Raw genomic sequence first — 25,287 nt, forward strand, 5'->3', positions numbered from 1 at the left:
ACTAATAGCTGGTACAGAAGAAGGGTTCAGCTTGATACCCCACAGGGACTTGGCACCGGTCTATTTCTGGGAGCCTGGATCGAGCCTCTGATCCGTTCTGCTTTGGAGAAGGAAAAAGAGGTATGTTACCACTGGGCGGGAAGTGAAAAGACTCATTCAAGATATTCTCTGTGTCTGCTTGGTTAAAGCCACCCCCCTCCTTTCCTTTCCCTCCGGTCTCTATGCACAGATGTGTGGAAGGGCTGTTTTGATAGACCGTTTGCTGCTTTTGCCCATGCCTCCACCAACCTCAGAGGGGGGGCTTCGCAAAAGGCCAGCTTCGCTGCTCCTCTTTTATCTATTAATTGCAGGAACCTCCCCCCATCTGCCAATCCTATATCTGCCATCCTTGACCACTTTTCGAGATAGCATCACCACAGGACGCAGAAATGGCCCTTTGCTCCCATCAGGAGTGCAAGATTTGGTTCAAATTTTGCGGCTGGTGCCAAGCAAGACACAGCTGCAACGATTTTGGCAGAAGCCCCGGTTTCCACCAAATTCCTCTTTCGTGGCCGCCTGGCATTCTGCATTCCTGTAATTCCTTTGCTTGGTCCTTCAGCTTCAGGTTTTCCCCACCAAGTCACTTCCTGTGATGTGGCCAAATCCCAGTTAGAATGCAGAATCTCATAGACAAAGGCCACCTTTCCTGTGCCAGAATGTCCCTGTGTTTTCTTTTGTTTATGTGGACATCTGCACTGCATCAGGACTGCACTGCTGGATTGGTCTCAGCCCACTCAATCTGGCATCGGAAGCCCTCTGTCTTTAATTCAGTCTTCACAACAGTAATTTCTGATGCGTCTAAAACATCTGCCCATGCTTGATGCCTCCGTCAAGGAAGGCATGTGAACCGTCTTGGTGTAGAGCACCTAGATAGCCAGACCAGTGGTTGCTTCTGGACAGGGACAAAACCGTGATGGTAGAGCGTGGGAAGGTCCTAAACTTTCACAGGGCTGGCACAGAACTCTGACTTTCTGGTATGGATGCCTTTGGACGGGCTTTGGATGCCAACCTTGGAAAGCCCCATCTCTGTATGATCCAAAGGATTTGCGTTTCCTTTAGGGTTGCCCTTGGTGGTTGAGATGGGCTTTGTCTCAGTACCAGGGAGTTTCCAAGAGCCCCATCCTTGAAAAAAAGAAGATGAAGTGCAGTCATTTCAGAGAAGTGCCATGGAGGGGGTCTGTAGTATGGAAACTAAACCCCACTGCGTTTAGGCTGAGAAGGTTAACCCTTCTTCAAATGGACCAGCCCTCAAGAGGGCAAAACCAAATCCGAGGAGGTTAAAATCTAGGAGAATAGATCTTTGTTGACTTCATCAAGAGGTGATGGGTTATCCCTTCCTAGAAGTCTTCAGTGAACAGCTGGACAGGCCATTTCTCAAATACCAACCATCTGCCCTGTGTCGCCTTCCAGACAGGCTGAATTACAGCTCCCATGATTCCCAACCAGCAAAGCATTAGTTGCTGCCAAAGAAAACTCTTTCAAAATCCAAGAAAGCAATGATTCGAAACTGTTTAATGATGCTAACCTGCTACTTGGGGGCAGAAAATCACCATCGGTTTGGAGTGATGTGCCCTAAAGAAATGGAAAGCTCTTCCAGCCCCCTGTGCTGTCTCCGTTTCCATTCTTTCTTGCACCTGACGGTGGGGTGGGGGCCTGGATGCAAAAAAGCGCTGTTCTTTTGCTGTCTGCAAGAGAATAAAAAAAGCTTCCATGCCATCCTGAGATAAGATTTCATTTCATAAAAAGTAATAAATCTAAGAAGAACACTCATGCCTTTAATGGCTCGCCTGCAGTTTTGCTATTTAATCAGGAATCATCGCCTGCCTTTATTACAATGGGGATCCCTAGATCATTGTGTGGTGCAGTTAGCTTGGAAGGTTCCCACCTCTGCTCCTCCAGTTTCAAGCCCTCTCCCATCAAAGCAAAGTAAGTGGGACAATTCTCCGGGGCCTTAATTTAATTTAGCAATACTGTAACAGGCTCATCCTGAGTGAGTCACTTCATTGCCTGTAAGTCTGAGCTGATAGGATGCTGGCAACAATAAGGGGGTTGCAATATCCTTCCTAAATTCTCACCTGGGATATTGTGGGCACGCTTGGAGTAAAACTGGTTTTGTGGAATACTGGCCAGGATGTGCCACAACTGACCACTGTAGTTACTGTTAAAGAGGAATGCTGCCTGTGGCACTGGTATGATGGAGGTGAGGCACCTTCTCTATCTTGCCAAAACGTGTCACAGGCAAGTGGGCGGAGATCAATATTTATGGGACCATCTGGTGTTGACCATGGCATATGGAACATTGCAGCTTGGAAAGTAAAAGAAATAAATAATAAACAGAATGAATTGATGCATTAAAGGAAAGGAGGATAGATGATGTATGTCTGGGAAACGAAGAGGAAGGGGTAGGAGGTAATAAAATGTGAATGAAGATGGTGGAATGGATTTGATCAAGACACAAAGGGAAGTAAAGCTGTGAGTTTAATTAGGAATGAAAGGGGCAAACTATGTCAGAAGGTATCAACTGATGCCGTCTAGGTGGTCCTGGCTGCGTAGGAAAGTGGGAATTCATAGGCTGTGGGTAGTTGCACAAAACGCTCTTGTGAATGGGGATAGTGGGGGGAAAGGGATGAGTTTGGGGGGAAATTGCGCAACGTTCTTAACTAATGTGATATTCGAGGTGGTGGGAATGGCTGGGTGGGAACAAAAGACGAGGATGCAGGAAAAGCGGTTGGGCCATTTGGGGGGCAAGTAAAGAATGAGAATGGATCCTCAAAAAGACATGAAGTTAAACCAAGATCGCTAGGTAGCGATGTGATAAAAACAAGGACGGGTTTACAAGGACGATTTGCAAGTGGAAAGATGTGGAGGGTTGTAGTGAGTATGTTGGGGTACTCTGGGTCTAGCCATGCTCCCTTGTCTTCTCCTTTATCTTCTCCCTTTAATTTCCTGATTTTTTGTCTCTTGCTCTTTGTCTATGCTTTTATAAGCCTGAAAGTTTAATGGCACGAAACAGGCTCCCCGTTTGAAAAGGAAACACCCGCCTGAATAATTACCATAAACCTATTCCGTGTTTTTCATGTTTTTGCGGGAGAATTGAGAGCTTCATTTCATTTGTTTGCGACCCCTTTGGGGAGATTCTTTTGAAGGCGATGCCTTGCAAATAAACTCCTTTTTTTTTTTTTTTAATTTCACCACTGAAGAGGTCCATGTTGTCGATTTGTGCTTGAGGGGCTGTAGGTTGGAGACTGAAGAAATGTTAGAGCTGTGCAGGAGAGAAAAGGAGAAAGGCAAGAGGAAGGCCCCACTTGCTTTTTAAGACACCAGTCCATTTACTAGCCAAAATCCAACACCATTTTCTTTGAAGGGCTCTATTCAAAGAATAGAGTTACGCACAAGTAGGTTGCAGTGAGGGCTGGTCGGTCAAAGGTTTCAGTAGTATGTTGAACCATCACATCATCTGTGCAAATGAACCCTTTGTTGTTTTCTCTCTCCCCGCCCCACACGTGTTTATGTGTGTGTGTGCAAATTTAGAAGTACATGCTAGAATGGTAATTAAGCAAGTTAATTAACTTGTAGCACAGATTGCACACCCTAGCAATGTGCTGCATGCTGTGTCCAGTCTGCTTACGACTTTCTAGGAAACGTGGGTTTGTTCCTAGTTACAAAAAAGTAGGCAGTCTCTGGCCTGATTTCAAAATCTCAATGCAAGAGGTCAGTTCAGGCAGCAGGTAAGAGTTTGTGTCACTTTCCCGCAACCTCCTGCTTGGAGAGGAAGAAGGACGAGATCGAAAAATGGGGGAGGGAGAATCGGGTTTCACCCTTCACCTTGAGAAATTCAGAAGCTGGCTTAGCAAGTTCTGTGAATCCATTGTGGCTTGCAGACTTTACATCCAGGTCCGGGCACTGCAAATTAGGAAGGAACGTGTCAAACTGCAGCATGTCCCAAGGAGGGATTCCTGGATGATGAGCTGGAAGGATGTGCAGAGAGACAGGGTGGCTGCTTCAAGTACCTGAAGGGCTGTCATGGAGAAGATAGGGCAAAATTGTTCAGTCATCCTAGAAGCCAGGACAAGAAATAATGGGCTGAAGTTGCAAGGAAGTAGATTTGGGGTGAACATCAGGAAGGGTTTCCTAATGGTGGAAGCTGTTCCACAGTGGAAGGGGCTATCTGGGGAAGTGGGGGATTCCTTTGCGAGGGGGAAGTTTAAACAGAGATCGGTTGCCATCTGTCGGGGATGCTATAGTAGTGGAGTCCTGCACTGGGCAGGGAGTTGGACTAGATGATCTCCAAGGTCTCCATTCTATGATTCAATGATTTTACTAGTAGATTTTGGTTGGACGTCGAGAAGAAGTTCCTGGGGGGAAAGCTGCTCCACAATGTAAGATTTGCCACAGGAGTGGTGATCCTTCCTTCACTGAAGGAGGCCAGGCTGGACAACCATCTGTTGGGGATGCTCTAGTGGTGGATTCCTGCACTAGGCAGGGGATTGAACTCAGTGATCCCTAAGATCCCTTTCAATCAGTTCATGATTCCAGGTACATAGTTTTAAGGCTTAGTATGACGTGTGAACCCAGTTTCGCAGTTTGTAAGCCACTGGTCAATGGTGTAATGTGATTGTGACCCATTCATTATGGCTTAGTGTACTCAACCCCGAAAGCATGACTTGTAAACCATGGTTTATGGCTTAGTGTCTTCTGTGAACCCATCCAACTACAGTTTAGTCCACAGAAATCTGTTTTTCAGCAAACTATTCACAGGATGAATGTGTGGGACCCCTTCCATGCGACCTTGTTCTGATTCATGGCTTGCTTCAGTCTCATCCCCAAAGAAGGAACGACATTTTCCATGGAAGAAGGAAATGCTGCCCGGCTCTCTTCTGGGCTGCATTTCTCTGTTTGGATGCGGAAAAAGCAGCCCAAAATGTCCAAGGTAGAGCTTTGTTGCATTTGCTTCTGTCCCAGTGATCCTTCCTTACGCAGCGGGGAGCCACCTCAAGAGGTGGTAATGAAATAGTGAAGAGGAGTCAAGGGTTTTTTAAAAAGGTGGCTTCTAGCCCTGGGGCTCAAAATCCAATTAAATCAATTAGGTGAAAGAAAAAAGAAAAGCTGTCTTTTGTTCCCCTCTTTCCAAGGCCAGTTGAAGCAGATCTATCCTTGTTTGCTCAAAAGATTAGACCTGACTGAGCCAGAAAGGTATAATGGCCCATAATGAACACCTTTTGCCAGCAGCAAAGAATCTCTCTAATAGGATGAAAAGGGTTTGGTGAGAACTCCCTGTTCCTTGCCCTTTTTTGAAGAGACCACCACTTAAACCTCTTCCCTTTGTGTGTGTTTAGAAACAGACAATTTTAATCCTCCGCTGCCCCTCTCAGGTCGAGAGCTATCCGGTGCTGATGAATTGAATCTGACATCCAAAATAATTTCCGAAGAAGAAGCTTTAACATCTCTGTCTTGCTAAGGCTGTGAGGATAGGCAGGGAAAAACACTGGATGGGGGCACCGTTCGCTGTTTTGTGTTTTTTTTAAAACCCTTCCCATGTGTGACTACTTTGACTGTACACCTTCCCTGGCTGAGAACAGAGTTTATTAATTAGCATGAACTGCAATAAAGGAAGGAGTAGACTTACTGCTCTTCTCTGCCCTTGTTTTCCTGATGTGTTAAGAGGCAGATACTTAAAATTAACTTCTGGGTCCATTGTTCAAAAATACCCTTCAATATGTCCAATGTTAAAATATTATGCCTCATTCTGTATTAGTAGACTAATTAGTATTAATCTAAAAATTAGTATTAGTTTGAGTGTTCTCCTTTAATTATAATCTTGAGTTCCTTCTAGCTCCCTCTAGTGTCCAATTTTTAAAGTCTTACTATGTTTTTTTTTTTTTAACAATTCAAAACAAAAGCATTTTCCCATGGGAAGGATTCTTTGACTCCAAAATCTTATTTCAAATTTATCTGGACCCTTAGTCTGTTTGAAACTTTCTAAAATCAAAGTTTTAACCACCCTTTTGCTGTTTATTCCAGAAAAAAAATTAAGTCCTTAAACTTGTATTTAAATCTTCTTTTGCTAAGGATTGAAGGAAACTCAACCGGTGCTGTAACATCTGTTGATCCAAAGGTACCTAATAGCTGGAAAGCATTTAACAAGCAACTTCAAAATGTGATTAGAAAAGGAAGTATGTGAACTCAGTGTTCTTTTAAAGGCACCGGCTGCAGTTTGAGCGAGATGGCTACTCCCTTACCTCCCAGAGCTCTAAGCCCACCAGGGACCAATATTTTGTGGTCTCCTCTCAGGAAGCAACTGTCTGGGGCACTTGTGGGCGATCTCAAGTCCTCTCCTTGTCTGGAGAAGAAACTTTTCTACTCGCCGGTTCTTGTCTGTGCCGGTTGTCGGCTCAGTGCCTTCAGTTTGCCATTTCCCCTCCAGAAGTCCAAAATAAACCAGAATATATATGAATTTGCCTGATCTGTCCTTCCATTTGCGTGGGCAGATCAACCAACCAGGAGAAAAAGTGAACACTGTCACGCGTGGCTTATGTCTTATCATATCCAAGCATACCAAGATTATAAAACAGCCCAAGCTGTGGTTGGCTTACAAGTTCCAGTTTCAGTTGAGTGCGATAGTCCTTGGACTGCAGTTCACGTTCTGGTTTATTAAGGCGTAGTTCATGTCTGATAGTGCTAGGCAATCCTTACCAGCACATTGCATACAAAAATCAGTGTCCCTTAAGCTTTGCATAGGCAAGCTCACCTGGCCATTTTCACCATTTGGTGAATGTCTTTTTGTCTTATTTCTCCGTCTGCTTTAATCATTCAGGCGCTCAAGCCACTCATTTCCTGATGCTAGTGTAGGCAAATTCTTGGACGGCACTCTGGACTGTCCCACAGTGGGAATGAGGTTGGAAGTAAGTGTGCAAGGAAATCTGCTAAAAGCCAGCGGTCAACCACACAGGCTTGATAGATCTATCACTTTCTCTTCCGTTGCTGGACTGATAGTTACAGGGAGATGCGGCTTACCATGCCCCTAACCGTTCTTGTGCCTGTGAGCACCTCACATAAAAAGTCACAGAGATTAAGGCCTAATTGCCATCCGACGTTAATCAGGGCCCTCTTGGATGCTGTGTGTGCGTGCTCGTTTGAAAGCTGATTACTAACAGCCCATACCTAACGTCGCCATGACTATCCAGGGCACAGCAAATACACCACCTTACGACAAATGCTCGACCTCTGTCTTTCGCAGCTCTGGATGCTGTTGTGCATCTCCCCAAACACGCTTCTTCAGAAGTCAATCTGGAAATCTTGGAGGAGTAATTTGCCCCTGAAAATGTGGGCCGGGCAGGAAGGTCTGATCCTTCAAAGGTGATGTCCCCTGACTTCCCCCCTTCCCAAATCAAGAGCATCTTTCCTTGGCCAAATGGGCCACTTCAGGTATAGACAAGCCCTCCTGAGGAGGCAAAATATAAGACCTCTTATGGATAAAGGCCTCCTTTTGAGTAATCCTTGGGCAGAACTCTGAAAGCTCACCGTCAGAGTTTCTAGAACTTTTTCTATTCTTTTTCTGGGCCTTAATCTTTCGGCTTCTCCTTGACACTCTCGCCTTGGGCGGTCTAACCTACGGACTTGCTTTGGAGAATCAGCACCCTCGCCAAAATTTGTCTTCCCATCTTCCAGCTCCTGTGCTTTCATGCACTAGCGCATGGACAGACCCCAGCGAGGTGTGGCTGGGCTTGAAGCGGGATAAGCCTGTGGTTGCCTGGAGAATCCCAGAGATGTTGTTTTGGTAGGGCAGACTGATCAGATTCAACAGCATGGCACTTGCCCACCTCCCTGCTGAGATTCTGGATAAGTTGGAGGTTCTGCAGAGTGATGCCGGAATGTGTAAATAGGGTGCCGGAAGAGCGGGGAAGTAACTCAACCATATGCCACCTGCTCAGCGCTCATGCATTTTTCATTGCCTCCTAATCCAGCTGTGTTCTCGCACGCTCTTGGCTCTGCCAGGGGAGACAGAGGTACCCGGGCCTTGCTGAATTTGCACTAAATTATTCACCAGGCCTTGGACCTGACAGGACGAAAAAGGGAGGGTAAGATTATCTTAACAAAGATTAAAGATTAACAAAGGGAACAGGCTTTTTCTCCAAGTGACATGGGTGGGAAATACAAAATAGGTCTCCGCTGAGAAGCTGATTGGGAAAATGTGAAGATCAAAACTTAGAACTGACTTCCTTTGCTGCTGGCTCTTGTTTCTCTTCCACGGAAAGCCCCCTGGAATGATTTTTACTCCATGCGAGGTGCTTCTGTTATTTGTGGACGTGTCTGCAGGCAAGGAATCGCCGAAAGACCTTCCAAAGAATGCTTGGGCTACTTGGGCACATTTGGTCCCTGGAATTCAGCCCCCTGCTCTACAGAAATCCAAATTAAAGCACACCCATACAGAAGGTCTTCTGGGCTTGCAGCCATCCACCACCACTTGGGTTAGGAACCCTTAGGAAGGTTCTCCTAACATTCAGTTGGAAAAAGTCTGTTACTCTGTGTCCTACAGTTTGAAATGAGAGAATGCACATCTTGTCCTTTTTTATGAGATCCTTTCGATATCTATCTTAGCTGCCTTTTCTCACTGCTGTTCTCTGAAACTGTTCCACCTTCTCGGAACCCTTCTTAAAGGACGGCGCCCAGAACTGGACTGCACTCGAGGCAAGTCTGACCAACTTAGAATAAGATGGAACTGGTTCTTCCTAATATTTGGAAATTGTACTTCTCTTGATGGAGCCCAGCACTGTATACTGCTAGTTGTGTTTAGTTTGCATTCAGTTACCGGCCCAAAATCTTTTTCTCAAGCCCTGCTGACATCCAGGCATTCCCCATCCTACCTCAGCGCATCGGATTTCTGTTTTCTAAATGAGGAGCTTTGCATTCGTCTCAGATAAATTTTGTTCTGTTCTTTTCCAAGACCATTTGTAGGGATAAGTATCTGTGGTTCTTTAAAGACTGACGTAGGCTGACATCCTGGCAGAGTGTATTTTGTCTCTGCATCAGCCTTTGCAGGACCATAGATACTTATCCCTACAGATGGTCTTGGAAAAGAACAGACTTTTGCCCCACCCACTCTCCAGCTGAGGGCTATGCTGTCTCTTATCTGACTACTCCCTAGGTAGCGCCTCTGGGCCCAGTCTCCCAAGGTCATTCCCACTTACCATTACCCAGGAGCTGTAGATGCTCAGCTTGGGGAGGCATCTGTAAGCCCAGAAATAAATGTAGCATGGGTCATGGACTTTCTGGATTGGCTGGGACTGGGAAAAAGTCTTCCTGTGGCTGTTGCTCTGCTACTGAGCCTTCAGCCCAAGCTCCTGGCTTCAGGACTCGGAGTTTGAGGAGCGTGCATTTCACACCTGGATTGCTGTAGCCAGCCTGTCGAAAGCAACTATTCCGAAGTGGCATATAACACATCAGCCCTGTCTCCGTTTTCCCGTCTTCTCCCATGGGCTGAGCCGCAGATAATAAACCAAGACATGCCAGGAATTGGGAAAAGCCAAAGAGAGTTGAAGCTGAGAAGAGTATGGGGATCTATCGGAAGAGCAAGGTTTAATACACATAGGAACTCCATTTATAGTAAGAAGGACCAACATCTATTATCCAAGTGCAGAGGCTTTTGAATTGCAGATGGGAGGTCAGTTGTACAAGATCCGACCAGGCCTTGTCGGTCCCTGATTGCAGCTTTTTCTCCCTGCTCCTGAGAGACACTGAACGGCCTTCACGAGCCAAATATCTCCCATCTTCCTCCCTTCTGAAGCATCCAGCTAGAGATTCCAGGGATTGGGACAGCTTCAGAATTGGAGGCACCTCACTTGGATCCATCCCCAAAAAACTGAACACTGTCAAATTTCTCTGCAGAGTCTCCCTGCAGTCCTGGACAGCTGTATCTTATTCCCCCTTCTTAGTTTCCCACAATACTGCAGAGCGCTGGGGGCATCCTGGGAAATTAAGTGACTAGATTCAGCTCCTTGGCCCTGTCCAAGGTGCTGGACCAGGAAAAGATGTGCTGTAAAATGAGTGTGCGAGCACCAGGGGCTCTTCGCAGCTGCTCAAGATTTGCTTGGTGAAAACATTCAGGGCTGAACCAGGAGTGTTTTGTGTTTTGCAAAGCATCTGTCTTCACCTGACCTACAGTCCTAATATTTGGCTGTGCAGTCCTTGAGAAATGGGAGGGACAATATCCCCTTTCTGACACATCTCTGGATCTCCTTTCTCCTGCCAGGAGAGAATCTTTCTGTCCCTTGGAGTGACAGTTTACTAATGTGCTACAACTTCAGCTGAAGTCTGGAAAAATTGGCCAAGGGGCTTGGAGGAGGTTGTGGGAAAGGAGGGGAAAAAAAATTGCAATGAACTCTGCATTTTTAAGCGCCCATTGCTTTTCTTGCCTCCTTCCCCACCCATTATCTCACGGTTGAGGGGGGAAAAAAAGATTTGTCTGCTAGTTTAAAAAAAAAAAAGCAGGGAAAGAGCTGGTCTACAGAGCTTCATAAAAATGATAAATTGCTTTTAGATATTGGGCAGAAGAGAAAAAGAGTTCATTTTTTATTTGACAATATTAGTCTCTTAGTGTATTGTTGCCATGCATATGAGCTTAAATTCTCCAGGCAGCTGGAGCCAAATATCCATGTATTGAAGTGTAAATGAACTGCTGGCAAAGGTTTTATTTTTTCCCCCTCCTTTTTATGATTTTTCATACTTTAAAAAAAAAAAAATGATTTTCTACTGAGATTATACATGGCAATCTCTTTTCCCTCCCCTCTCCCCTAATATGTGTGCCGTGTCCATAGAAATGTGAAATACCCTTCATGATATGCTAATCATCTCTAATCAAATCAGTAACTCGGGAGAGTGCAAAATAGAGGTGGGGCACAAATACTGTCCTCTCCTGCAACCCTCATACAGTCCTTCTGAGTGGGGGGGAATATACCCCACCCTCTGAGATTTGCAAGATACGTTAACAGTGACAATATATAAACTATAGGTCAAGCGCAGTGGAAGCAATGTGAAAAAGGAGAACGTGATCTGACACACACACAGTAAAATTAGCAGAAAAGCAACAGAATGATGGAGGGAAATAGCCAGCAATGATATCCCGGCCTTGATCTTTCATCCTTTCAGCTCTTCAGAAGAATCCACACCTTCCACGCCGGGTTTAGTTCCCCGGCAGCCTTGCAGCACATGCTGATAGCTTGGGCCAACGATGTTGAGCTAGGTGGACTAATGAAACGAATGAGGTTGGCCCGCTGCAACGAAGCTGAAGGCTCTGCTGGTGTTATAGACTTGTCCCCGTGTAGCTTTGCCTCCCCTTCTCTTACTGTCACCCTCTGCAAGCATCTCCTACACCTGAGGTACCTGCAACGTCCCCATGTTGCTCAGCTATAATTCACAGTGATCCCAACCATGATAGCTACTCATGGAGAGATGCCGGAGCTCAGAAACATCTGGAAGAGCATCCTTTCCCCATCCCTGCTCTAGAGAACCAGAGCTGGTCAGAGTCAATCAGATCTTTCCAACCTGGGGCCTTCTAGAGGTGTTGGGCGAGAAGTCTGATCATGGAACACTGGCAGTAGACCACCCCTTCTGGAAGACCCCCGGTTGGGTGACATGGATGGGGCAGTAGGAAATCTGTTAGAGCTATATCGCTCTGGGTGTGAGCTTCCTCTCTCCCAGTGAGAAGGCCCAGAAGCGTTGCATCACCCATACCATATTTTCAGCCTCACCTTCTGCCTCCAGCGCCCTGGTTCTGACATTGGACCCTGGGCAGAGTTCCAGCTGATGAGTAAAGCTTCAGGTTGGCCGATGGAAGCAGCTTCAACATCTGGATGTTCTAGTTCAGACCGGAGCCAGTAAGGTAGTGGTGGGAAAGACCTTCTGATCCGGTGCCAAGCAAGAATCAATTGGACTTGACGGAGGAATAGGGCGAGCTGGCAGGCGTCGGTTGGCAACACTTCTCCCTAGCTTGGAGGCTCACTTTCTCAGCACAGGAGAGGGAGAATGGAAATTTTAAAAGGTGTGGAAATGCTACTGAAGTGTGAGAGCTTAAGCTAAGCTAGGCAGGAGTTTTAGAAGTGGAATTTCATTGCAAGAAAGCGCGAGATCAGACTTCTAGCCTAGGGCTTTGCACAGCCGAATATCAATTTGGTACCCTGCACCCGAAAGATCTAAGGAAGATCCTCTGGGTAGCTCACTGTCTATTTCATGATTGCACGTCTGTGTTTTTCAGTTTCTTTTACCTGGCCTCTCTTCCACCACCCCAATCACCTCCAAAATTAAAAAAAGAACAGCCGTCACCTCTACTTCATTTGCAATGTAAATGGAAGACTAGTCTATGCCAGCTTAGCTGATTACATGGCCTCCCTGCTCATCTCTCTGCACACACACACACACACACAGACACACAAACAGACACACACCCCAAAATGGCTCCTAGAATCCTGTATGGAATTATAGTCCACTTGTGTAGGTAAAAAAGGTGACTTCAGAATGGTTTGTACTGAAGCTTTTAAATGGGGGGTGGCCCTGCACTTATGAACTACAACTCCCAGCATCCTTCACCTTTGGTCTCCTGCATTAGAAGGTTGCTGGAAATAGTACAATTGTTCATTTCGGGGTGAGATCCTCTGAGGCTGCAGGGTGGGCAAACTCTGACCCCCCCCCTTCCATCCTTTGGAAATCAGATTTACGAGTTCATTACATTTATTGCAAACCAGCAATTGAGAGCTGAGTTCCAACCACACTTCCCTCCTTCCTCCCTCTGGAGAGGGGCTGAATCTTATTCATCTGCCCTCTCAACAGAAGGGCTGTGGGGAAGCGTGGACTCGGGAGACAGAGTCTGTGTTACCATGACATGCTTGACATTATCAGCCAGGTTGTGGATTCACACATTACATAGAATTGTAAACTAGCCCAACAAGAGAGTCGCCCTGTATCCGCCAGACCCCCTCCTTGAGGGGGAGATGGGCGGTGATAAAGTTGACAAATAAATACGAAGCCCCCCAAAACAGGCCGAGTGTAACATGCCAAGTTGTGTGAACTGGACCTGAGGCTGAATTCATTGAGGTCACCCACGGCACTGATTCTTGACACCAGTGCGAGGTTGTTGCATCCCATTTTGCCTATACAAGTTTTGTCTATACTTTCATGCTTTTCTTCATATGGACTAGAGACTTTGATCCAGTTTTTATTCTTCAGCCTGTGCAGAGCTTAACTCTCTTTTCCTTTACACCCACAGTCTGTCGAGGGATGCTGTGTGGCTTCGGTGCTGCCTGTGAGAAGAACCCCGTGGACCCTTCCCAAGGTTTATGTGTTTGCAAGAAGACCACCTGCCCTTCTGTGGTGGCTCCAGTCTGTGGTTCAGATTACTCTACCTATAGTAACGAATGTGAGCTGGAGAAGGCTCAGTGCAACCAGCAGCGTCGCATTAAAGTCATGAGTAAAGGGGCCTGTGGTAAGTGACAGTGGCAAACATTTCATCCACCACACCTTGGACCTCAGATGCTCCTGCATCTTCTCTTTCCTCTTCCCGTATTAATCATTTTTAAAAGAAAAAGAGAAAATGAACAAGCAAAAGCGGGGGGGGAAAGGAGAAAAAATAATCAATGCAGGAGATCTAGTATCAGTAAGTGGACAAAGGAGTTACCAAGGTTGTACAATCAGTGCTCAGTACAAGTAGTCCTCACTTAATGACCACAATCGGGACCAGAATTTCAGTTGCTAAGTGAAATGGTCATTAAGCGAATCCAGTCGGATTTTTATGACCCTTTTGCAGAGGTCATTAAGCGAATCATGTGGTCGTTAAGCGAATCATGCAGTTCCCCGTGGATTTTGCTTGCCAGAAGCTGGCTGGGAAGGTTGAAAATGGCGATCGTGTGACCACGGGATGCTGCAAAGGTCATAAATGCAAACCGGTCGCCAAACACCCAAATTGTGATCACGTGACCACTGGGACGCTGCGGCGGTTGTGTGAGGACCGTCATAAGTTGATTTTTTTCAGCACAGTTGCAAGTCCGAACTGTCAGTAGGTGAATGGTTGTTAAGCAAGGACTACCTGTATATCATAGATGGAAAATTAACCCTAACAAAACCAGAGCACATCAAGTTACTTTTACAAGCAGAGAAAGGATTTCAGAGACCTTTCTGAATCTCTGAGCTGAGCGCCAAATGTCTCCACTATTTTGTTATTTAGGGATACCCCCACCAAAAACAAAAGGTAGAAAGGAAAAAAAATATTATAGGTAAACGTTAAGTTTCTAACTTCCCCTTTGCTGTGCTCCAAGTGATAGATAACGTCAGCCCTCCTGGTTGACTGGCATCACCTCTCACAAGATGCCGGCTGTGATGTTCCTAAGTCCGGTTTGCACCCGGAGCGGGTGATTTTCTGGAGAAGGCCTCGTAAGCAAGGCTAACGAACCCTCCGTGGTAGCGTGGCACATGCCTTCCGAAAGCGAGAAGCTGTGCAAATGAAAACTCCCCGTCTGCTTTTCTCCGAGTAAATTAACTTGACCTTTCCCCCCTCCCTCTCCGACGGAGAAGTTCCCTCTCTTAGTGATAAATCTCCGCTTTTTTCCTGGACTCCTGCAGAGAGCTAGGGAGATGGAAGTGCGGGGAAAGGGAAGGAAGGGAGACGGGGTGTGTCATCCTGATTTATTTAAAATAATAACAGTGGGTTGGGGTGGGGAGGGGGAAATGTCTAATGGAGGAGGGGGGTTATTAAATAAATAAAGGGGAGCCAACCAGGGCCTATAAATAAGAGGCTGCCCCCATCCTAGGAGAAAAGCTGGCACCTCTTAATGTCTGTCTCTAATTACGTTTTGCTCACGGCACACCAAGGGTATCTCCTTTTTGCAGTTCAAACCTCATTCACCCTTTTGCCTGGCAGACCTGGGTAGAGCAGCGCCCACGATTCCATGCAAAGGGAACTAATAATATCGAGCTTCCGGCCGCAAACAGCGGGGCCGTGCTTAAAACAGTTGGGCTTTCGGCATAACAAATAGGAAAACAGTAGCTGTGGAGGTCTGTTATTAGACAGTGGCGCGGTTGGGCACGATGGCAGCAATACCGTCATTTCAGCAGTTTGAAAGTGGAGAGCTGATGTAACAAGCTGGTTTTAGGCACCCCCTCCACTTCTCCACTAAGGTAAAGGTAAAGGTTTCCCTTGACATGAAGTCCAGCCGTGTCCGACTCTAGGGGGCGGTGCTCATCTCCGTTTCAAAGCCGAAGAGCCGGCGTTTGTCCAAAGACACTTCCTCTGTGGTCATGTGGCCGGCATGACTAAACGGAACGCTGTTACCTGCCTGCCGAAGCGGTACCTATTAATCTACTCACATTTACTCACTTCTCCACTACCTGCTGAAAAAATCCCCTTTTCTTGGATTCCCTTGCGAGCGTCCTACCGTTCCCACCCATGGTCTGGAAGCTGATTTTGCCTGCCCCTCGATCCCATGATTCCTGTTCACCAAATTGGGTCTTCTCCCCACTTGCCAGGTTCAAAAGACCCCTGCACAGAGGTGGCCTGCAGCTTCGGCAGCACATGCGTCCGTTCCACGGACAGGCAGTCGGCCAAATGCATCTGCGTGTCCCTCTGCAGCGGCGTGCCCGAGAACATTGTGTGCGGCAGTGATGGCAAGGACTATCGCAGCGAGTGCCATCTGAACCGGCACGCCTGTGACAAGCAGGAAAACATCTTCAAGAAGTTTGACGGCCCATGCGGTAAGTTCCAAGCGCAGAGAATATCTGTAGCTCCAGGTTGAACGGTTGGGGTCTCGGTGTTCTCTGCAGACATTTCGTCACCAGACCAGGCAAATCATCGGTGCGTGGGGGAGTGGTAAGTCCACCAAGGCACGATGGCGACGTTAGGACTTGTCCTCTCATTTCATATTGTGCTGAGTGCCGTAAAACCACGTTTTTACGGCCCAGCCCCTGCAGGGACACCAAATCTCACGGTGATCTCACGGCTGAGATTTGGTGAAAGGGCTGCATTCTCCCCCAATGGGAATGCTGAAAGATTTGGCCTGTTTTCAAAGAGTATTAATTGGGGGGGTTCCGTGAACCCCTGATGGAAGGGTTGTGGGTCTTTGGCACCCACAGGCACTGCGTTGCCTCCTTCTGACAATTTTAGGTGCTGGGGAAAGAAACATGCCCCTCCCAATCTGTGTATAGGTTTTGAAGAAACACTCTTTCTCCCCGCAGACCTCCTCCTCTGTGTTCAGATGTTCTCGGTGACCACCGATTCAGGATTTTTTTTTCTTTGTGGGTTGTTGTTGTTTTTGGCACCTGGAGCGAAATGGCTTGTTGTGCAAAAACCCGTTGAAATCCGAGCATGCTTCTGATCTCGCTCTTCACTTCTTTGTCTGCAGGGGTTAAGGTGTGGTTTGTTTCCTGTTTTCCCCAAAATAGACACAGACACACACACACACACACACACACACACACACACACATGCACTACGATTCTTCAGTCTCCATGGTGACATGTTAAGCTATTGTCCCTCTTGGTCTGATATGGAAATGTAGGTATTCCAGAGCCCAGCATGGGGTTCTGTTTAAGGGGGAAAAAAGTATGTTTTTGCATTTTGGTTATTAAGGGAGCAGAAACCTGTAGCTTCTTCCAGGTATTACCAACGAGGGTGTTGGAAATGCCCCTGTGGAGAAGCTGAGAAGGGGATTAACCAGCCATCAGGCTGATCTGGAGCCTGGCATCTTGTGCTTTCTGATAAGTCCATCCGAGCATTGAAAGGAAGGTGATCTGGCTAAGCCCAGATTAAAGAGGGTAACTGACGGCCTGCTGTTCCTGGCTGGGTTGTTTTCATCCCAGCTGCTCACATGCATTCACCCGCAGGCGCCTCTGGGGAACTCAGCACACATCAGTACCACTTTTCCAACTGGTGGGCCTAGATTGGGGGGAAATTGGCCCATCTCCCTAGTATCTTGTGAATGGGCAAACTCACTAATACAGCTCTAAGCAGTGTGGGATTTTCTTGCAAAAGCTGTTTGGTTTGAGAAAGACCCAAGTTAAGAGAGAGAGATCCACGACAAAATGTTGCAGCGTGCAGGGTAGCTATTCCAGATACATTACTCTGGTTGCCCTCCCTTCCAATTTTCCACCCCGCCCATCACCCCTGTACTCAGCTGGCTGCTTCGGACATCGCTCTAAGCTGTCTGTTTAACCTAATCAACCCTGAGGGGCAGGTTCAGGCCAGGTGGTAACCAGGTTTAGCCCAGCCTTTCTCAACCTTTTGACCCTGGAGGGACCCTTGAAATATTTTTCAGGCCTCGGGGAACCCCTGCGCCTTCAGGCTCAAAGATAGGCCAGAAGTTACAAAATTATTATATTCGTTTCATGGGTGGGCCTGCATATATGCATTAAGAGTGTTCTGAAACTAAAAATAAAGAGTGAAACACACCCCTTTAATGCAAAGTTGCCCAAATTTGAAATAATTTTTTAAATAAATCATGATCTCCCAGGGAGCCCCTAGTGACCTCTCGTGGAACCCGAGGGTGCCACGGAACCCTGGTTTAGCATGTAATGTGAAAACTGGGTTATATTGTTTCTCCAAATCATTGTCTTTTTTTTTCCGCCCTGCAGATCCTTGCAAAAACACCCACAATGACATGAACAGAGTTTGCCGTGTCAACCCTCGCTCGCGGCAGGCTGAGCTGCTGCCCCGGCCTGAAAGCTGCCCCTTGAAGGAAGACTTGGTGTGCGGGGATGACGGGGTGACTTACGAAAACGAGTGTGTCCTGCTGAGGACGGGCGCCATTCGGGGGATCGAGATCCAGAAGTTGCGTTCAGAACAGTGCCAGCTTCAAGGTAAGTGAATTTCGATGTCTCGCTGCCGTCCGTGTTACTCGTGCCAAGGATTCGCAGGCCCAATTTGGAAGTCAGGAAGGCAGTTTCTGATGTTCTTGTGAATGTGCCTGAGGTGGACAGGTGGAAAGGGAGTTGGGGCCAAGAGCACAGACACACACGCTCTCCCCCCCCCCCTCCTGCTGGCCTTTTTGTGCTGTTGAGAACTGATGCCACTTTTCTCCTCGGGGCCTCCAGACAAATGCCGGGACGAGTGCCGTTTCAACGCCGTGTGCCTTATCCGCCGGGGACTTGCCCGCTGCTCCTGCGAACGCATCGTTTGCGATGGCTCCTACCAGCCTCTCTGTGGCAGGGACAGCCAGACCTACTTCAATGACTGCGAGCGCCAGAAGGCGGAGTGCCAGCAGAGAGCCTCCATTCCGGTCAAGCACCATGGACCTTGTGGTAAGTGAGGATCCCCAAATGGCCCGTTTCTCTGCATCGATCCGGTGGGTGCGGCCGAAAGAGGTAAGTCTGCCCCTGACGATGAGGCAGTCCGACCTGCTCTCCTCCTTCCTCTCAATTTCTTCCTGGTGTTGCCTGCACTCCCCTCCGGGCCTTTGTCTTGTTCTAAACCTGTGTCGTCACCCTTTCGTCCTTACGGGGAATTTTGGATAAGAGTGTTCAGTCCTGTCCACCTTCCATCTTTCCATCTTTCTGTCTCTCATACCTGTCTTACCTGCTTGCTGATTGCTTTCTCCCACCACAGTTTGGGCATCCACACTCTCCTTCTGCACCACCCAGGCTGGTTCCTGCACACCTTTCCATCCTTCCCAACAAATCTTTCTTAGTTTGCAGGGGTGAGTCCTGGCAGTGTCTTTCCTTCCTCGCCTTAAATCTGTGGAGGACAAAAATTGAGGCGCGCAAAGCAGGTCATGCTTTCCCTAAAGAGCTCAGAGGAGTCAGCTCATTAAAGAGGAAGAAGCGGGGATCCAGCCTGTTCATTCATTCTGTTTATTTGTATGCCGCTTTCCCGTTAACTTTTACCCAAAGGGTTTTGCAAACAAATGATCGATATAAACGTTCAGAATGAAATGTAACGAACACCAGTCCTTGGCCCATATATCACCACTTCGATCTACTTCCTCTGTTTCCCCATGTGGAATTTTAGACTGAAGATTCCTCGGGCCAGAAATCTGGATATATTTTTTTAATAGCATGAATGATAGTTTTGAGTAGGTGTCAATCAGGGAAGTCCCATGCAGAGACTCAGTTGTTGAGGGTGCTTTTGGTTCACTTTGGCTTTTACTCACAACCGTGTCAAAGAAGGACTTAGCAACTTCATTCCTACAACATGCAAAGTAATCCATTAATCTTAGGAAGGCTTGTATGTTGTGCAAAGACAGCCTGTCTCCTTAGTTTGTGATTCAGTGTATTACGTGAACCCAAAACAAGTTAAATCAGCAACTAGATTAAATAGCTAAACCATGGTAACACCAAACAGTTTCCCACCTCCACTGAAAATTCATTGGGGAGCAATACGATATTATCTCTCTCAGGAGCGTCCAGAAAAAAACAAATTCTTGTTTTTCTCGCTGGCTTCAAAAAATGGTGCGAAAGGAAGAAGAAAATTAATCTTGCCTGTCGTGTGTGCAGAAGCAAAACTGACTACATATCCCACCCCCTGAAAGCAGCCAAACATTTGCATCGATGCAAGTAACTGTCCACTAACTCTTCTGCCCCAATACGTCTTTTAATCTTGAAATCGCCCCAAGATCCTTTGATGCGCAACGTAACATTCACAGGCTTGATTGAATGAACGGTGGCGACAAAAGCGTTTATTACGCACGGCCAGCCACTTTCCGTATTTTCACTTCGTTCCGCCCTCTTGGCGGTTCCCAAACACGAAGGCTGTTTGTGAAACGCCTCTTTAAAACCCCTGGTTTTAAACGCGCCCCTTCACCACGCAAAACTTTGTCTGTCCCCCCCCGCCCCTTTGTGCAATTGACAGAAATTCGATTTAGGGACGAAGCTGCGTTAGAAAAAGACCGATTTCTCCGCTGCTGTCAGAGGTGGAATTAAACTGGGGTGTGCCTGGAAACTTGGGGGAAGCAGTCCATAGCTATGTCTGTCTCCCCCCCTTCTTTCTCTCCTTTCTCTTTCCTTTCCCTTTCTCTCTTTCTCTCTGTTGTCTTGTGTTTTCTAGTGTTTCCTGTTCGGAGAAAGGAAGTGCGCCTGCCCAGTTCTCCAGTGCACTCTACCAGGAGAATTCTGCTCCGAGGTTGGCTTCTTCCCTCTCCTGCACTGTCTTCACCTCCCCTTAGCATTGCTTGCGTCCCTGCATCTTGTAGGGTGGGGGAACCTCGTGTCCCTCTTGCCGTGAAAGCGTTTTGCACCTCTCCCTTGCCCGTCGAGGCCCGAAAGGCACGGCCTTTGGTGGCCAGCGTTTTCTTCCCCATCGAGGGCAAGACCCCTCAGCGTCCTAGGCTGTTGCCCTTCTCCCGAACACACATGCTGCATTCCCACAACGTTCTGAGCCTGGAGACTGAATTAGCTCATCTTCTGGGTTTGGTTGTTACTGCATGGAATCCTAAACCGAACGAATGGGATGATACGGGGCAACCCGGCACAGCCAGGGGAAAATACTTATCCCAAAGTCAAGGAGGTCGGGGAGATGGACCATTACGTCTTTCGTTGGCCTGGTTAAGCGTGTTGTGTGAATAGAGCCACCAGGCACTTGTCTCCCAGGGAATGAGCTAATTTGGGCTGCTCCTCTTACTTCCAGAATAGGTCCATTTCTCCATTCTGACCTTCCTGGTTGGCTTTTTGGAATTGTTTTGCTGCCCTTGTCATTTGATTTACACACCCCTCTCTCTTCCTCCGTCTGCCTGCATGGGAAGAGCCATGCTTTCCTGGCCGCATGGAAGCTGAAAACATCACCTATCAGCCACCGGGCAGGCTGGGAGCTTGGTTTCCATCTGGGCCATGGAAGGGAACACAGCAGAAGTGTGCGAAGTGTGCAAATATTCCTGGCAGGGAGTAGAACGCCCCTAGATTGGTTGGGCCACCTTTAAACACGAGGGACCTGTCCTCCTGCCCTAGTTTTCTGCATGTTGCTTTTCCATCCCAGTTTTATCCCAGTTTAGTCTTGAGACCTTTTTGGGATGGTGGTCACCACTTGGGCTCAGGACAACATCTCTGGCCTGCTTGGCTGAAAAAGGGCTGAATCCATCTGCCAATGGATAAAATCTGATAGCCTTTCCATGGAATGTAGATGCAACATAGGAATGCCCTTTAAAACAATTGCTCCCCACGGCTTTTCCCGTCTTGGAAATGGCAGTTTGGCAACTGGTTTGGCGATGGTCCCCGAGGACCACAAGGAGTCCTGAGGCTCAAGTGGTTCCACTCCTGGGTTACAGTGTGGAAGGACCCCGGTTCCAACAAACTATTAGGGAAGTTGGCAACATGCACACTTTCTAAAAAAGTAACTTCAGTTAAGAAATCCACACCCGGCCAAGAGGTTTGGTGGCTGGCCAGCTCACTATGAAATTTGAACAGTGTCCCCTTCCTCCTTTGCTGAATTAGGGATGCGGGGGGCGGGGGAAGAGTTCTTAGACGTGCTGGGCATTTGGTTACTTTTGGGCTAGATTTCCCATTTTCCTTTTTCCTTGAGGCAGGAGAGAGCTTGATGCTCCCACTGGCCACGTTTAAATCCCACAGAGAGGCCTCTAGCTCACGAGTGAGAAAAGTGCATGGCTTACCTTCTCCCTGACAGGCTTGCTTTCTGCCTGCAGGGAAATGGTTAGGAAGGGGCTCCTCCAGCCAGCTCCCTGCAGATGAAAATCCAGCAAGATCTGAGACTTCCTCCCCGATGTCCTGTGGTCCCCTGGGCTGGGGTCTTGTTTTAAGATTGGCTTTGTTGTCCTGCCCCACAGGGCAGAACCCAACCGACCATCGCAGGAGATGCAAACTTTAGAATAGCAATGGCCTCTTCTTCCTCATCACTGCATTTGTCATCCTGTCTCAGCGGTGTCCCCCACCCTCCTGTTCCTCTCTGTTTCTCCCCCTCCCTCTGTGAGCACTGTGGAATGCAGACTTGCCCTTGCAGTGAATTTCCCCAACCTGCTTTTCACTTCCTTCCTTTGAGCAATTTGGAATTGCGTTGCACCCCGATATCGACACTTTTGCAGACTGAACAGTTGCAGGTTTTTTCTCCCCCCCCCGCCCCACTTCCTTCTACACCCTGAGCTCTTCCCACCTCCTTTGTGCATGAGGGGCCCCATCTAGACCCAATTAAGGATTGAGAGAGGGAGAAATCTCATAAATAAATAAACCCCCATTTCACTCGGAGGCTGAAAGCGCCAGAAATTCTAAGTTGGAACTGCTGCAGTGCACATCTTTCCTCTCTGGGACAGGAGGCAGAGTGTGCTTTTGTGGGCAGAGAACTCTGAGTCCTAGAGCTTGTTGCTCTGATGCAATTAGTACTTCAAAACAAAGTTTCTAGTCCTTATGAAATGTATAAACATACCACAAAGGTGGAGCGACAGTTATTTCAGGGATCCAGGTATAAATGTTGATGCTCGCTAGGTAACTTTGAGTCATACTTTCAGCCCACCTTACAAGGTTGGGGTGAGGAGAAAAGGTGAGAAGGGGAACTCTATGTTCAGCCCCGAACTCCTAAAAATACCAAGGGTTGTTGCTGTGCTGGATTGTAATAATGTTATTGGAGAAGAAGGAAGAGGAGGAAAATACAGTATTCCCCTGCAGCTTATTGCAGTGCTGCGTGACTAGCAGGAATAAAAATAAGTGTGTCCTTCTGGGCATAACTAGCACAAGTCAGAAAATAATTTTGGAAAAAGAAACAGAGGGCTAAAAAAAGGCGGATCTGCCCCGTGGCACAGCCAAATCTCCGGCCCACCCATTGGGCGAAACCTGGAGTGTGCCTGCTGTGGCTTTGCCACATGGTTGGCGATCCCCCGCCCTCTCCGTTCCCTGCCAACTGCCAGTGGTGGGAAACGGGCCGCCTCTGGTGCAGACACCCCAAACATGTGGTGGGAAACATAACTGTGAGCAGGTTTTTTTAGGAGAGAACACTTGATCCCTTCCATCCTGCAATTCGTAAGGAAGTCCCAGGAAATCCATTTGCCGTCCTCCCACCCATTTGGGTAACAGGAACAGCCTGATAGTGGATCGATTCCTGAAGTTTCACCCGAACAGTTTGCGGGCGATGGAGACGGAGGACTCTGTCCAGCTCCAGGGGATGTTGCCTGGTCTCTAACCATTCTACCCGCTTTCCTGCCATTCCGATTCAGATCTCGGCAAGCCGAGCCCCTGCCTGAGCGTTGAGTGCCAGTTTGGGGCTACCTGCGTGGTGAAGAACCAGGAGGCCGTGTGTGAATGCCAGCAGCTGTGCCAGAGCATCTACGATCCAGTGTGTGGCAGCGATAATCTCACGTACAGCAACCCTTGTGAGCTGGACGCCATGGCGTGCGCCCTGCGGAAGGAGATCCAAGTGAAACACAAGGGCCCCTGCGGTGAGTCCTTAGATCACCTTCTCCCAGAGGTAAAATAGAAAACAGCTATCAAGTAGTTCCCTGGCCGCCTGCAAAAGCAGATAGTTAGCTCCTGCTATCGGAGGCCGTACCATCTGAGTGGGATCCAAAGGGGACGGGCAAAGAAGCAAAGTTGGCACATTGGTGAGTTCTTCCTGGTGGCAAGGAAACAGGCCTTAGAAAGCCAACCGCCCGCTCGGATTTGGGGCAGCATGCGGCATCCCGGACGGACGGCCTCCGTTTCCAATAAAGCAGCGGTCCTTTCGAGGGGCCCGCGAAGTCAAACCGATAACTATTTTAACATGCCTCAGTTTTAATTTCTAGCACGGCAAATATTGACAGATATAACCCACATCGACCAAAGCTCTTTGGGGCGCTCAGTCGTTTTTAAGAACGTAAAAAATCGGCAGTCCAAAGCGTCTGAGACCTGCTGCGCTAAAAGACTGACCAATAGCTGTTAACACCGATTGATGGCCTGTTGTGGGTCAAGCCTCTGGTGCTAGGGGCGCAGTCTGAGTGTCAAGCCAGGACCAGGAAGCACCAGTTTCAAATCCCCGCTCGTCCAGCAGAAACCAGTCCCCCAGTCTAGCTCCAGGCCTTCTCTACTGCTAGTGTAAAGCTCTGCTTAAAAAATTATCATGAGCGATAAAACGGAGCATCAGAGATCAGGGTCGCAAGTCCCACGGCTGTATTGCAATCAGATATTGATGCGTAAGCAATTAGCTGAGGAAGCTGAGAGCAGAAATTCCCTGCTGCGTAAGGAGCATATTAAAATCCAACCTAAGGTGGGACCAGGAATTGTGCGGTGTGGGGAACCCAGAGATAAGGACAATACGTTCATTTCAGTTTCTTGTTCTTATGCTTGCTCACAGGAGAATGTGGGGACGTAGGCTTCCCCAAAGAGGTGGGTTAATTTGGCATGCAGCACCCCTCCCCTTCCTTGTGCCAAGCATTGAGCCGTCTTGAGGACTAGAAACCTGATGCTTCTTGTAGGGCGCTGAGCTGATTTCTCCATGGCTGCCTCTGCATGAGTCCACATGATGCTGCATTTGGGGAGAAATTACAGGGTGAGGCCCAGCGGGGAGGAAATGCAGTCCTCTCCAGACTTGTCAAGTCAGACAATCTTGTGCGTCAGGGATGGGAATTTCCTCCCCAACCTTCAGAAGATGGGTTAAAAAAAATCCAAACACATACCTTCTCCAGGAGGGACGTCAGCCATGCTTGCTTTTAGCAGGTTGCTTTAAAAACTCTGCCTAACGCGGCTGTGCTTTCAAATTGCTGGAATTTATTTTTATTGTTTTTACTGTGATCCTTTTATTGGACTTCATAGTCTGTTGTTGTTATGAACTGCCTGGGGAGCCAGAATTGACAGATTGAACAGGAGAGAAAGAAATGCTTTTCTCTCCATCCTGGGCAGTGTTTTTTTTAAATCTTCCTCAGCCCCCCAACTCTTTTCTCTTTCTCTCCTGAAGAAAACAAGGCAGGGTTTTTTCTGTCCCCTAATATATGCCCCGGTTTAACTACGTAAAAGAAGGACGGCTTAGTTCTTGCATGCTTCCTGTCCTTGCCATCGCCACCTAAAGCTGGGAAAAAAATGTTGGTCGGAAAATTGGGGACGCCCTTGCTTCAAAAAGTAGGGAAAAGCGAGCTGGCTGGACAGTGCTCTCCGATGCATTAAAAGTAGTGTTGCGTGTTTCTCAATCCTGCAAGCCACCGACTGTGTGCCTTTGAGCCGTTCGGCTGCGAGATGGCCACCCGCCTCAAACAAACTTGCTCCCGGCTCGAAGCCTCTTTCCTTTTTAGCTCCTCGACCAACAAATTGCACAACTTTGTTGGGGAATGAGACCGTGGAGGCGGAGAGCGCGCAAGAGAACAAAGCTGGGTT

At 47.8% G+C, this 25,287-nt stretch overlaps 1 protein-coding gene across 1 annotated transcript in view; it reads left to right on the plus strand.

Annotated features, from left to right (window-relative positions):
• Positions 1–25,287, plus strand: part of AGRN (agrin) — a 156,929-nt gene that overhangs the window by 83,739 nt on the left and 47,903 nt on the right. Inside the window, exons 4-8 of the mRNA XM_063317556.1 lie at positions 13,298–13,513; positions 15,550–15,774; positions 17,650–17,874; positions 18,109–18,315; positions 23,163–23,384. Of these exons, the coding sequence (XP_063173626.1) occupies positions 13,298–13,513; positions 15,550–15,774; positions 17,650–17,874; positions 18,109–18,315; positions 23,163–23,384 (1,095 nt within the window). The remainder of the gene's footprint in view (positions 1–13,297; positions 13,514–15,549; positions 15,775–17,649; positions 17,875–18,108; positions 18,316–23,162; positions 23,385–25,287) is intronic.

Source organism: Candoia aspera, chromosome 18 (genome assembly GCF_035149785.1).
Source record: "Candoia aspera isolate rCanAsp1 chromosome 18, rCanAsp1.hap2, whole genome shotgun sequence".
In the NCBI taxonomy this organism is placed as follows: Eukaryota; Metazoa; Chordata; class Lepidosauria; order Squamata; family Boidae; genus Candoia; species Candoia aspera.